The 13,488-nt window shown below is 40.8% G+C and overlaps 1 protein-coding gene across 1 annotated transcript in view; it reads right to left on the reverse strand.

Moving 5' to 3' along the window:
- Positions 1–3,842: 3,842 nt before the first annotated feature.
- The window catches only part of LOC126188854 (clavesin-2-like), a 95,761-nt gene continuing 86,115 nt past the window's right edge, over positions 3,843–13,488 (reverse strand). The window contains exon 7 of the mRNA XM_049930495.1: positions 3,843–4,462. Within this exon, the coding sequence (XP_049786452.1) occupies positions 4,332–4,462 (131 nt within the window). The 3' untranslated portion in view covers positions 3,843–4,331. The remainder of the gene's footprint in view (positions 4,463–13,488) is intronic.

Raw genomic sequence — 13,488 nt, forward strand, 5'->3', positions numbered from 1 at the left:
CGTTTTCTAATTCAGATAGTGACTCTTATAATTGCCGATATGAAAGTAACTGTACCGCAGTAGTTTATTGAATGTTAATTACCAGTTACATGCATTTATCAATTAGCTTTAGTAATATTTGTGCACAAAGTATATTATGGTGGAATAAAAAGAAAGCAACCAACACATGCTTATCTTCTGAAATAACCTCATTTGTGACATTCTTCTTTAGCAGATACAGGGCTTTTGTGAAGTGACTATGTTTTATAGTTTCAGGTATAGTGTTGAATTATATCCCATGCATTGTTTTGGCCCTACGACTGTCTCATGTACTGTGCGATAATATGTCAGGCATCACTCTTGACCTTGTATGACTCATGGAATGTCCAAATAAATGTCATCTTAATTTCATGGTTCCTACCTGTTGTTCCTATTATTTGAGGGTATTTGCATTGAGTTGCCCATCACAGTTTAGGATGTTAATCACAATTTTGTATGAATCCATGTTTTGTTATTGAAACTAAGAAATTGTGCTGTTTAATTTTGGTCTTCACATTCTAAGTACATATTGACATGTTAGAGTCATTCTTTCGCTGTCCCCATTGGCTTATTATAGAGTACCTATTAACGTTTTTGGTGTTCTTCATGAGATGTCTTCTCCTGGTCAGGTATAGTGTATTTCCATACAAGTGTGGTGTGTTTCCTCCTGAAATATCCCTCTAATTTTTTGGGTCAGTTTGTGTCTAGGAGTAAGATGTATTTAAACGCCACATGCGTTGGGATACATGTGACTAACTCACTCCACTCAGCTTTGAAGTGGCGAATTCATCCACAGCTTTCATAATGTCCTTTATATTTTTGTCAGAAGAACATCAAAACAGTACCTTTATTTACACAAGTTCCAAAACTAAATTACATGAAACGAATATAAAATGAAACTCGAGAAGTGTTAAACACTAGACAACTAGAACAATATAATTCCTCAAAAATTCATCAAAAACAAATCATTATGTAACACATTTTTCTGTAGCAGTCCAAAGAGAAGTAAATTATAAATCACAAAATCACAGCAGTAAATATTTCTCAACGCAACAAAACTCTACTTTTGTGTTTAAGTATCCAAAAAATTTACACTTGCAACACATAGCAAATCAGAAAATTATAGAATTGCTTGACTACTCTGTGGAAATAACGACATGATACAGATGTGGGTTCTCAGTCGTTTAGTTTAGAGGTGTAAGAAGAATTTTTTCAGGTAATAAATGTCAACCTGCATTTAAATTTTGGTCATGCAGTACTTCACGCTTTGGAGAAAAGAATTATTTGATGTGAATTGTTCATACAATAGACTGAATATTTGCAATGTTCGTATATAATATGTACCTCTACTATTCTGTATGTATGTTGTATGTTCACAAATGTGCAGCTCATATTCGTCACCTACAGAGTATGCCAATATGCTGCATCCGCTTTTCAGGGATGGAGAGGCAGTGTAAGGTATTATAACGCTAAATGTATTCAAACATAACTAGATTAATTGTAGTCATTGCAGGCTTCCAGAGATACCACAATTATTTATTATGTATTTCTATTTCAGTAAAGTATAACAAAATGATTACACATTTTTGGAAGATGTCGCTTCAGTTTTATCTCGAATGTAACTCTGCGTAACTTCATTTATATGTTCACAAGTCCCCTAAACTTTCTTGGACATAATGCACCAACGATGATATAGCTGAAGAATATGACGGAAACTCACTAACGCATTGCCATTGCGTCCCATGCTCGTTAAGAGCAGTATTTGGTGGTAATTTGCTGGTGTGCCACGCTGGTAAAAGTATAATTCCTCAATCGCATCGAGCATATGTATACAGAGCCAGGTTTGTGTAATATGATTAAATACAGATTGATCAACTATATTCACTAAAACTGTCTGATTATGAATGTAGAAAATAGCTTCCACAACAGAATTTGCATCTCTTCCACTTCTGTACATTAATTGACGATGGATTATCAGTCTGTTAGTTTTATAATGGGGCTCCTTTCTCCATGTCTAGCGACATTATGAGTTGTTGTGTTGTGGGGGTGAGGATGCTGCATCGCATTGATTTTGGAGTTGCACAGTACTATGAAAATACTCCATACAAAAATGCTAAACTTCACATACGACATATTTCATCACTGGATAATGAATGCTTGAAGATCAGCACAACATAGTAAACGATGCCAAAATAACATCTTACATACAACACAAGCGTTATTGTGCAAACCCACAATCAATGAGATGCAGCAGTAGGATTCACACACCACAAAAACAATAAGAACAATACCACTGGATGATATTTCCTCATTTTTCCTCGTCCTTTGCTTCCATTCAGTTTGATGTGAGATTACGGTGGATTTAAATTGTAAATTGTGGCATATAAAAAGGATAGAGTGCTACCCACAGTAAAGATGACACGTAGAGTTGCAGACAGGCGCAATGGGAAGACTATTGCACTAACCTTTAGGCCAAAGCCTTCTTCAGAAAAGAAAGGAAAACACAGACACATTCACACAAGCAATCACACCTCATGCACACATGGCCACTATCTCTAGCCACTCTGATCAGACTACAAGTATTACACTGAACGAAAGCAGGGAAGGGGGAGGGGTAGCAGAGTACAGGTGGTGGGAGAGAAGAGTGCTGTCGGTGGAGCAAGCAGTTACTAGAAGACGACAGGACTAGGCTCTCAGGCACAGGGTCAGGGGGGTCTGCGGGAGGGGAGGGCGAAATAGGGAGCGGAAAAGGAGAGGAGCAGACAGAGTTCGGAGGTGACCATTCATAAAGTGGCAAGGGGCTGTGATATGGAGTGCCACTTCCATATCCCAGTGGAAGTAGTAGTTGCACTGGAGGAAAGTGGCACACTGTTAGGATGAACAGTCGTGACTGGGAGGAGGTGGCAGGACAGAGAGTGTGGAAACTACAAGAGGTTATTATAGATTGAGGCCGGGTTAATTTCGGGAGAATGAGTTATAGGGATAATTCCCATCATCGCGTTTCAAAAACACTGGTGGTGGAGGGGAACACCAAGATAGCCTGGGTTGTGGAGCAATCATTGACATCAAGCCTGTTACGTTCAGCAACATATGGTGCCACAGAGTGGTCCACTTCGTTGTTTTCCACAGTTCGGAGGTGACCATTCATAAAGTGGCAAGGGGCTATGATTTGGAGTGCCACTTCCATATCCCAGTGGAATACCAACGTGCAAGACTTGCCTGATGCATCAACTCAGCACATCCTATTCCTGTGTAACGTGCTTGGAATGAGACAACAGTCAAATTATTGTCTATGAATAAAAGTGCCATTTCTGTTCTTCTCATGGCGTGTTTCTCCCAGTTATCTTCTAGTGAGTACGATAACTGAAGAAAACCTCACAATCCAAGATCGTAAAAAAGCACTTTGTTGGATTACCAGTTTCGACAGTTCTATGCTGTCGTCATAGGATCTTATGCTCTAAAATTTTTACAATATTTGTCCATATGTGCTGCAATGGAAAATGTACAATATCTTGTAAAAATTTCAAACCATAAGACGCGGTGATGACTCTATCGTAACCGGTCATCCTAAGAAATGCTTTTTTTTTACGATCTTGGTTTGTGAAGTTTTCTTCAGTTATCATATGCTGCAATTCACCTCCAGACTGACAATATCAGGAATGTATTTTGCATAATACTGTGGGAGTTCTTTCTGGGTATGGTCCAGCTTTCATTGAGCTATGTTAAATGGCAGTGATACTTAATAAGAAAGTCATTTGCGTCCGTATGTTTTGCACTGCTAAGTGCAGGTAGGGGAATTTCTACTTGACAGGTCAAACATAGGAAAAGAATTCTTTCGACATTAGTTGTGAAACTAGCTGGAGTGTGAATTCTATAGCTGTTCATTAAGTGTAACGTTTTGTCGACATCAGGGTCATAAGCGAAAGGGCACAATGTCTGATTAGATCACATTTGCGACGGATATCGACAGCATTTTGGTTAAGCAATTATACTGGGGTCATCTTAAATTATATAGAAAAACTACGAGAATCTTAAATCCTGAGGGATGGATGAAGTAGCCAGTGCCAGCTAGTACTGAGTACAAATCAACTGTGACTGAATTTGTGAGACTAATTCAGAATGGATGTTGAGAACCTTCATTACTGCCAGTGTGGAGAATATTATTTTCCTAGATACCGTAAGACCCTTAGCAATCACACTCGCAAAATCTGAGCACTCTCCAGCTAGCGTACGTGTCAGTGTGTTCCAGCGGCCGTCGCTCTCAGCTGGTGACGGACGGGGTGCGATGTGTTGCTGGCGGTGCCGGCGCGCCGTCAGTCGACATCGAGCTTCCTGAGCAGCGAGAACCCGGGCTGTCTGCGAGGCCGCCTGCTCTCGTCCGACACCATCTCGTCCTGGCGGACCAGCCACTCCCTGATGCCGGCCATTGTCGCCAAACTCAGCTCTGCAACAATGCGACAGGCGGCGGCGGCTTAGCACCCGAACACCGGCCGAGTCCTGAGCAGCGCTTCTGCGTAACGACGTTCCTGGATAACTATGAGATATTCCGACATTCGTAGGTTACCTGCGAATCAATATTTGACAACAAAGAGGCTCAGAGACATAACTGTAGAGGAAAAAATAAGTTAAATTTTATTAAAGAAAGAGTTTTTCGTTTTTTGTACGACTGCCAGTCAGAGGATAGCATGAATGAGGTTAAGATTTTAGTAGCAGGCGAAATCAGGAATTGTTTGATGAAGAGGCCGCTGAGATCATTATCGACTGGGAGAGCTGTTTGTCCCTCCACACTGGCGTTCAACGCCGCTACAGGTTGACTATGAAATACCAGGTGGTTGGTCCTACCTTATCTTGGGGTCTGACTGCAGAATTTATTGTATTGTTGTTGTGGTCTTCAGTCCTGAGACTGGTTTGATGCAGCTTTCCATGCTACTCTATCCTGTACAAGCTTCTTCATCTCCCAGTACCTACTGCAACCAACATCCTTCTGGATCTGCTAGTCTGTTTGGTCTACGTCTACGATTTTTACCCTCCACGCTGTCCTCCAATACAAAATTTGTGATCCCTTGATTCCTCAGAATATGTCCTACCAACTGGTCCGTTCTTCTTGTCAAGTTGTGCCACAAACTCCTCTTCTTCCCAATTCTATTCAGTACCTCCTCATTAGTTACGTGATCTACCCATCTAATCTTCAGCATTCTTCTGTAGCACCACATTTCGAAAGCTTCTATTCTCTCCATCTCTAAACCATATATCATCCATGTTTCACTTCTATACATGCCTACACTCCATACAAATACTTCCTGACACTTAAATCTATACTCTTCTGTAGCACCACATTTCGAAAGCTGCTATTCTCTCCATGTCTAAACCATATATCATCCATGTTTCACTTCTATACATGCCTACACTCCATGCAAATACTTCCTGACACTTAAATCTATACTCGATGTTAACAAATTTCTCTTCTTCAGAAGCGCTTCTTTTGCCATTGCCAGTCTACACTTTATATCCTCTCTACTTCCACCATCATCAGTTATATTGCTCCTCAAGTAGCAAAACTCCTTTACTACTCTAAGTGTCTCATTTCCTAATTTATTTCCCTCAGCATCACCCGACTTAATTCGACTACATTCCATTATCCTCGTTTTGCTTTTGTTGATGTTCATCTTATATCCTCCTTTCAAGACACTGTCCATTCCGTTCAACTGCTCTTCCAAGTCCTTTGCTCTCTCTGACAGAATTACAATGTCATCGGCGAACCTCAAAGTTTTTATTTCTTCTCCATGGATTTTAATACCTACTCCGAATTATTCGTTTGTTTCATTTACTCCTTGCTCAATATACAGATTGAATAATATCGGGGAGAGGCTACAACCCTGTCTCACTCCCTTCCCAACCACTGCTTCCCTTTCATGTCCCTCGACTCTTATAACTGGCATCTGGTTTCTGTACAAATCGTAAATAGCCTTTCGCCCCCTGTATTTTACCCCTACCACCCTCAGAATGTGAAAGAGAGTATGCCAGTCAACATTTTCAAAAGCTTTCTCTAAGTCTACAAATGCTAGGGACGTAGGTTTACCTTTCTTTAATCTTTCTCCTAAGATAAGTGTAAGGTCAGTATTGCCTCATGTGTTCCAGTTATATTATTATATATTATATTATTATCCTTTGGTTTATCTATCCATTTGTTTTATTTGTTCTCAGATTGTCATCTAAAAGTTTTGCTCCTTGCAGTGCCCTTACTGGTGAGAACTTTCTGAAATTTCCCGATAGATTACTTGGTGAGTATTAGCTTCTGGTCTCTGACACACTACAGTTTTATAATAGCATCTTCCACAGCGTCCGTGTTAGCCGTTTTCACACTTCGTCGATTGATGTCTGTGTTATGTATGGTTGTTTTTTCCAAGCAGGTTGATTGACTAGCTAGCCGACACCTTTAATTGACAAGCTCTTATTACATATGGTAACAGAATCCTTGAAGACACTAGTACATCTTCTGCAAATTACGTTGAGATAACGACCAGCCCCGGCTTTGCACAGGTAGCACTAAGCAGATACGGCTGGACTACTTGTGTGACGTAGTAGTAATGTTGTTTGTAAGCCCCTGCGCAGAGTTTTGAATAAAAATTAGAGGCCAGCGTTACATAGCAGATTATCACAAATAAATTGATCTAAGCGGCACACCAGAAACGTTCTCAGGAGGTACGAATGGCATGTGTTACACTCTTAATTGGCGTTTTCCTGCACGAAACCGCACCATGTCTACGGTCACAAACGAAATAAAATTACCCACACCTGTTGTAGGAGTGAAGCACCTGACACCACTCACCTTGCAAAGCACTGATTCATTGTGCAGATTTATTGCCGCAATTCTTTGTCATGGACTTTTTGTAGCACACTTTTTCATCCGGCTACAGAAAGAATCGTGTCTGCATCTAGGTTTGATTCAAGAAGATCGGAGATCTGAGAGTTGACGCATGCGGTGCTGCTGGAGAATTTTTTTTAAGTAAACGAAGCAAAGCTGTAATCCCTGATGATGAAATAATTCTTTGAAAATTCTTAGTTTTAGATTCGCGCCTTTTTTAGCTATGCAGCTGCTCTCAAATAACTGCAGGGGAAGTACACGATACAAATACTTGGTTGTTTTGCATTTCGTCGGCTCACATTGCAGCTTGATGATGAAGGTATTCCCTTTTCGTTATTGTTCATATTTATTACGAAGCTTGGAAGTTAAGTAACTTCTCACTCTTCAAAGAATTTCCAGCGAACTGTGAGTGAGTAATACGACTGCTAATCTGAGGGAAGTACAAATTGAAAATCTGACGATATCGTCTTTTTTTCGATATGCGTCTCCCAGTCGTCTATTTGAGTCTTTCTAAACCGTCTATTCTCATTTCTGAACCCCATTCCATTTTGTGTGTTTGAGGTATCAAGGAGATCACACCCATGTCTGTTTTCCTCCTTAAGAAGATCACTAATCTACCAATCTGTGAGCACTGCTGCAGTTTTTCAGTTGGTGCGCCTTAGGTGTATACTACTGTGTACAAAATGTAGCTAATGCATCGATCTTTTTGCAATCTCAGAACGCTACACCTCTTCCTCACCTGTGTAGATTCGTTTACCAGGAAAGTGTCAAAACAAATCTGAATAGGCAAAGGCATTCTAAACTGAGCAAATCGTAGCGAACACATCATGCGGTCGGGAGCTTTCCTTTCGAGTTCTGCCATCCACCGCCAGATGTCAATGGCGGTAGTGGTGTACTACAACTCGTCATAGTTTAACCAGTTTGCACGAAATATACATAAATTTTTCACACAAACCATCCTAGTAATTCAGTCTATTTATTTGTGAATGCGATATCAAAACCCCTACAGTAGTTCCATAGAGACAGAATAGTTCCAAGGGACTGCAGTTTATGTGCGTATAGCAAAAGATAGACAGGAAACAGAGTAACCAGATTACAATCATTAAATTCGATATTTGATAAATTTTTTCAAAGTGTAAACTTTTCTTTGATCTAAAACTGCTTGCGATTCTCAAACTGGAAGAACACTTCTACTTTAAGTTTCAGTCCACATATAGCAAAATATCTTAAATGTTATATACTATGAATAAGGGTATCTGCCGTTAGCATTACAGTTTGTTTCTACATTAATTATTTGAAATGGATGAATTTAGTAAATTTCAGTCATAACATGTGGTATTAAGTCATAATTGAACATGAGATATGCTCAGATGATAGTATAATTAAGAGAGAGACACACTTGGATTGTTTAATTATTTGAAACTACCTAAAAGTAGCATGTTTGTGCAATTTTTAGAATGTTACCAATGTTAATTCACCTTTACATAGCGAACGAATCTCCTTTGTCTTTGCCTTTATACAGTTCCACAAATTCGGTAAGTAGTACAGTTTTTGTCGCATATCATATCGCACTACTATCAGACATTACGAGTATTTATTATTGCCGCCAAAATCGATTGTTACTAATCATCAGGCAATTGCAGATAGTACTTTGCAGTGTTTGCGTGTGCCTGTGTGAATACGTACAGCACATTATGTCTCATATTACTCGGCGTACCATTAAAAACACGAAATGAACAACAGATCTCAATACACAGAATTTAAAGAATGTATTGAGTTCTACTGTCCAAATAGAATGTTAGCCCAGCAGATGTGGCGTGCATACGTAGGTGTTTTTAGAATAGACAAACCCTTTTACACTTATTATAATTTATTTGTTGAGGGTTAATATTATCTCATTAATTGCACAGGGTAGCATTTGCTACAGCAGATAGGAGAATGAAAATAAAGATATAATATTACTTAACTGCAGAAGTGTCCATGTATAGATCCCATAATTAATCTCGCTTGTAAATTGTATTACTGAACACAATGTGTTACGAACAGAAAACTAGCTATAACTAGAAATGAATACTACACAATTTTAAATTCCGCTTGGAACATTTGACGCAAATATCAACGACGGTAGAGATGTGCTTATAGCCGTAAATTATAATGAATGTGAAGACGTCTTAATGATTAATCCAGCATGATTATTAGACGTTTTTATAGAGCTTCTTCCTCATGAGCTGAGAAGGTGGTACATTTCAGAAAATTTCTGAAGAAAGAAGAACGCGAATGTTATGCTCTTGTAAAGGGCTACTATAAATACTTCATTTGTTTCAAGAACTCTATATATCGTTCAAAGTATTACATTTACAAATATGATCGAAGCGTGAATAGAACAGTAAACTCACCAAGTTTGCATTTTACACTTACAAAATATTTGATGAGTACCCCTCTGGTCACACGCCACACCTCCAAACGGTAGCCAAATTCATTGCATAGATTTTGTATCAATACATTGTCAATGGTCAACACAGCGGCATTGATGCTTTCTCTGAGCTGCACTAGTTTCTAGGCAGTAAGAAGGGGGAGGCGGGATGTTCGTAAACGCGATCCTCAATATACCCAAATGGAAAAAGGCCTAAGGAGGAAGGTCACACGATTTGGGTGAGGGGGGGGGGAGGCAAGAGAACAGAGGCACTTCATCTTCACCATTAAATGTTTTCGCAATTGCGAATGGAATGTAGACAGGAAAATTCGTGCCGGTTTGTCGCTAGCGGTCGCCTTACTGTTTGGCTACCTGAGCACGGCTCGAGGACAGATCTAAACTTTCATATGTCGTCAAGCACATGTCTACAACCTGTACTCATCACGTATATTCCCGCACAGGTGACACATTTTACTTGAAAGTCGCTTGCCCGGTACCGGCAGATAAATAAGATATTGCGTTGCCTGCATATTCTGAATGACGATGCGTAGTTTGCTTCGGACTTGGATGCAAGTGGGTGTTACGTCTTGGAAGGTAAGACTTACGGAGTCAGTAGTCTTTTGTGGGAACAACAACAAGAACTGCAACATACCAAGGTAAGCCGTACCTGTCACAGTCTTTTCACAAAGGAACAAAACATCCACACAGCTTCGGCGAATTTCGCCCATGCGCCGCAGTTTCACGAGGATTCTAAGTGACACACAAACTCTCACACTGTGACGATTAACCTTTCCAGATAAAGGGACCTGAAAATCAGGTCGAAGGTGGAATGTTCATCCTGCAGTGTACTGAAAAACTGAAGGCGCTGGTCGTAATATTCCGGTTTTATCTGTTGGAAGAGCTACAGACACTACGGTTTGAAATGTAATCGGTGTCGCAAGTTCTTTCTGACAGTTTCTGCAATGTTTCAGGTTCACGGCTTACTCTGGCAATTGATTTTTTTGGGGACAGGCGGTGTTGCGGAGAGCGGGAGAGAACTGCATACGAAAATTCCCCTCACCCTCTCTAAGGCACGGTTGCATCTGGCTCACCATGTCGACCGGTTCCTTTCCGTTTACAGAGACAACGTGCCCCTCAATTGTCGATATCAATTCAGAGTTCTCCGTTTACATGGTGGTTCTTTTCCTTAATTCCTTCTGAATTCCCGCAGTCCTGTTGTAAGAGCGTATTCCAAAACACAAGCTCTTTCCTTGCTTAACAACCATTTTGTAGAAGCACTACACTCGTAACGTCCACTGAGAGGCGGGAGGGGGGGGGGGGGAGAGAGATTACGACTCTGCTTATGCATCAATCACATTTATACATCTAATACTTCGGGAAATAAAGAACTTTGAAAACGACGAACGACTCGTTTATGGTAGCTCTGTATTAATACAGGGCTCACAAATACACTGAAGCGCCAAAGAAACTGATATAGGTATGAGTATTTCAAATACAGAGATATGTAGACAGGCAAAATACGGCGCTATGGTCGAAAACAGCTATGAAAGACAGCAGGTGTCTAGCGCAGTTGTTAGATCGTTTAATGCTGCTACAATGGCAGGTTATCACGGTTTAAGTGAGTTTGTTACGTGTTGTTATAGTCGCAAACGAGAGAATTTTCGAAGAAGCGATGAAGTGGGGTCTCTCCCGCACGACCATTTCACGAGTGTACCCTGAACACTAGTGGACACCGTTGGAGAAAAGAGAAACACTTGCATCAATATCAAGAGCTCAACTGGAAACCCAGTTATAAGAAAAGAAGGGAAAGCAGAAAGGTGGAAGGAGGAATAGAGGGTCCATACAAGGGCGATGTTCTTGAGGACAATATTATGGAAATGGAAGAGAATGTAGATGAAGATAAAATAGGAGATATGTTACTGCGTAAAGAGTTTGACAGGTCACTGGAAGACCTAAGTCGAAAAAAGGCTGAAAGCCTTGGGACAGCCAGGCCTAACAAAACTCTACCATCTAGTGAGCAAGATATGTGAGACATATGAGACAGGCGAAATACCCTCAAACTTCAAGAAGAATATGTTAATTCCAATCTCAAAGAAAGCGGTTGTTGACAGACGTGAACATTACCGAACCATCAGTTTAATAAGCCACGGCTGCAAAATACTAACACAAATTCTTTACAGACGAATGGAAAAACAGGTAGAAGCCGATCTCGGGAAAGATCAGTTTGGATTCCGTAGAATTGTTGGAACACGTGAGGCAATATTGACCCAACGACTTATCTTATAAAATAGAGTAAGGAAAGGTAAAGCTACGTTCCTAGCATTTGTAAACTTAGAGAGAGCTTTTGACAATGTTGACTGGAATACTCTCTTTCAAATTCTGAAGGTGGCAGGGGTAAAATACAGGGAGCGAAAGGCTATTTACAGTTTGTACAGAAACCAGATGGCAGTTATAAGAGTCGAGGGGCATGAAAGGGAAGCAGTGGTTGGGAAGGGAGTGAGACAGGGTTGTAGCCTCTCACCGAAGTTATTCAATCTGTATATTGAGCAAGCAGTAAAGGAAACAAAAGAAAAATTCGGAGTAGGAATTAAAATCCTTGGAGAAGAAATAAAACTTTGACGTTCGCCGATGACATTGCAATTGTGTCAGAGACAGCAAAGGACCTGGAAGAGCAGCTGAACGGAATGGACAGTGTCTCGAAAGGAGTATATAAGATGAACATCAACAAAAGAAAAACGAGGATAATTGAATGTAGTCGAATTAAATCGGGTGATGCTGCGGAAAGTAGATCAGGTAATGAGACGCTTAAAGTAGTAGATGAGTTTAACTATTTGCGGAGCAAAATAACTGATGAAGGTTGAAATGAAGAGGATATAAAATGTAGACTAGCAACAGCAAGGAAAGCGTTTCTCAAGAAGAGAATTTGTTAACATCGAGCATAGATTTAACTGTCAGGAAGTCGTTTCTGAAAGTATTTGTATGGAGTATAGCCATGTATGGAAGTGAACCGTGGATGATAAATAGTTTAGACAAGAAGAGAATAGAAGCTTTCGAAATGTGGTGCTACAGAAGAATGCTGAAGATTATTTGGGTAGGTCACATAACTAATGAGGAGGTGTTGAATAGAACTGGAGAGAAGAGAAATTTGTGGCACATGTTGACTAGAAGAAAGGATCGGCTGGTAGGGAATATTCTGAGGCGTCAAGGGAGCACCAATTTGGTATTGGAGGGCAGCGTGGAGGGAGACTAAGAGATGAATACACTAAACGGATTCAGAAGGATGTAGGTTGCAGTAGGTACTGGGAGATGAAGAAGCTTGCACAGGATACAGTAGCCTGGAGAGCTGCATCAAACCAGTCTCGGGACTGAAGACCACCACCACAAAACAACAACCCTGAATGTGAGGAATCCGGTATAATATCAAATCTTCGACATCACTGCGACCGGAAAGAGATCTCGCAAGAACTGGACCAATGACGAGTGAAGACAATCGTTCAACATGGCAGAAGTGCAACCTCCGAGCACCTCCGAGTTATCGATGAAGTGGGGATTTTCCGGTACAACAATTTCACAAGTGTACGGTGAATATCAGGAATCCGGTAAAGCATCAGATCTCCGACATCACTAGGGCCAAAAAAAATCCCGGAAGAATGGGACCAAGACGATAGAAGAGAATGGTTCAACGTGACACAACTGCTACTCTTCCGCAAATTGCTGCAGATTTCAATGCTGAGCCATCAACAAGTGTCAGCGTGCGAACCAATGAACAAAACAGCATCGATGTGGGTTCTCGTAACTCGTGTACCCATGACGACTGCACGACACAAAGCTTTACGCGTCGCCTGGGCCCGTCAACACCGACATTGGACTGTTTATGACTGGAAATATGTTGCCTGGTCGGACGAGTGTCGTTTCAAATCGAATCTAATAGACGGACGTGTACGGGTATGGAGACAACGTCATGAATCCATGGACCTGCATGTCAGCAGGGGACTGTCCAAGATGGTGGGTGCTCTGTAATGTTGTGGGGGATGTGCAGTTGGAGTTGTAAGTAGGCTCTTTATGTTTTCTTATTGGCAACGTTACGTAGCGCTCGGTATGAAAATCACTGGCTGTGCTGTGTGCAGTCTGTGGCTAGTTTGCATTGTTGTCTGCCATTGTAGTGTTGGGCAGCGGCTGGATGTGAACAGTG

Source organism: Schistocerca cancellata, chromosome 5 (assembly GCF_023864275.1).
Source record: "Schistocerca cancellata isolate TAMUIC-IGC-003103 chromosome 5, iqSchCanc2.1, whole genome shotgun sequence".
NCBI classification, from domain to species: domain Eukaryota; kingdom Metazoa; phylum Arthropoda; class Insecta; order Orthoptera; family Acrididae; genus Schistocerca; species Schistocerca cancellata.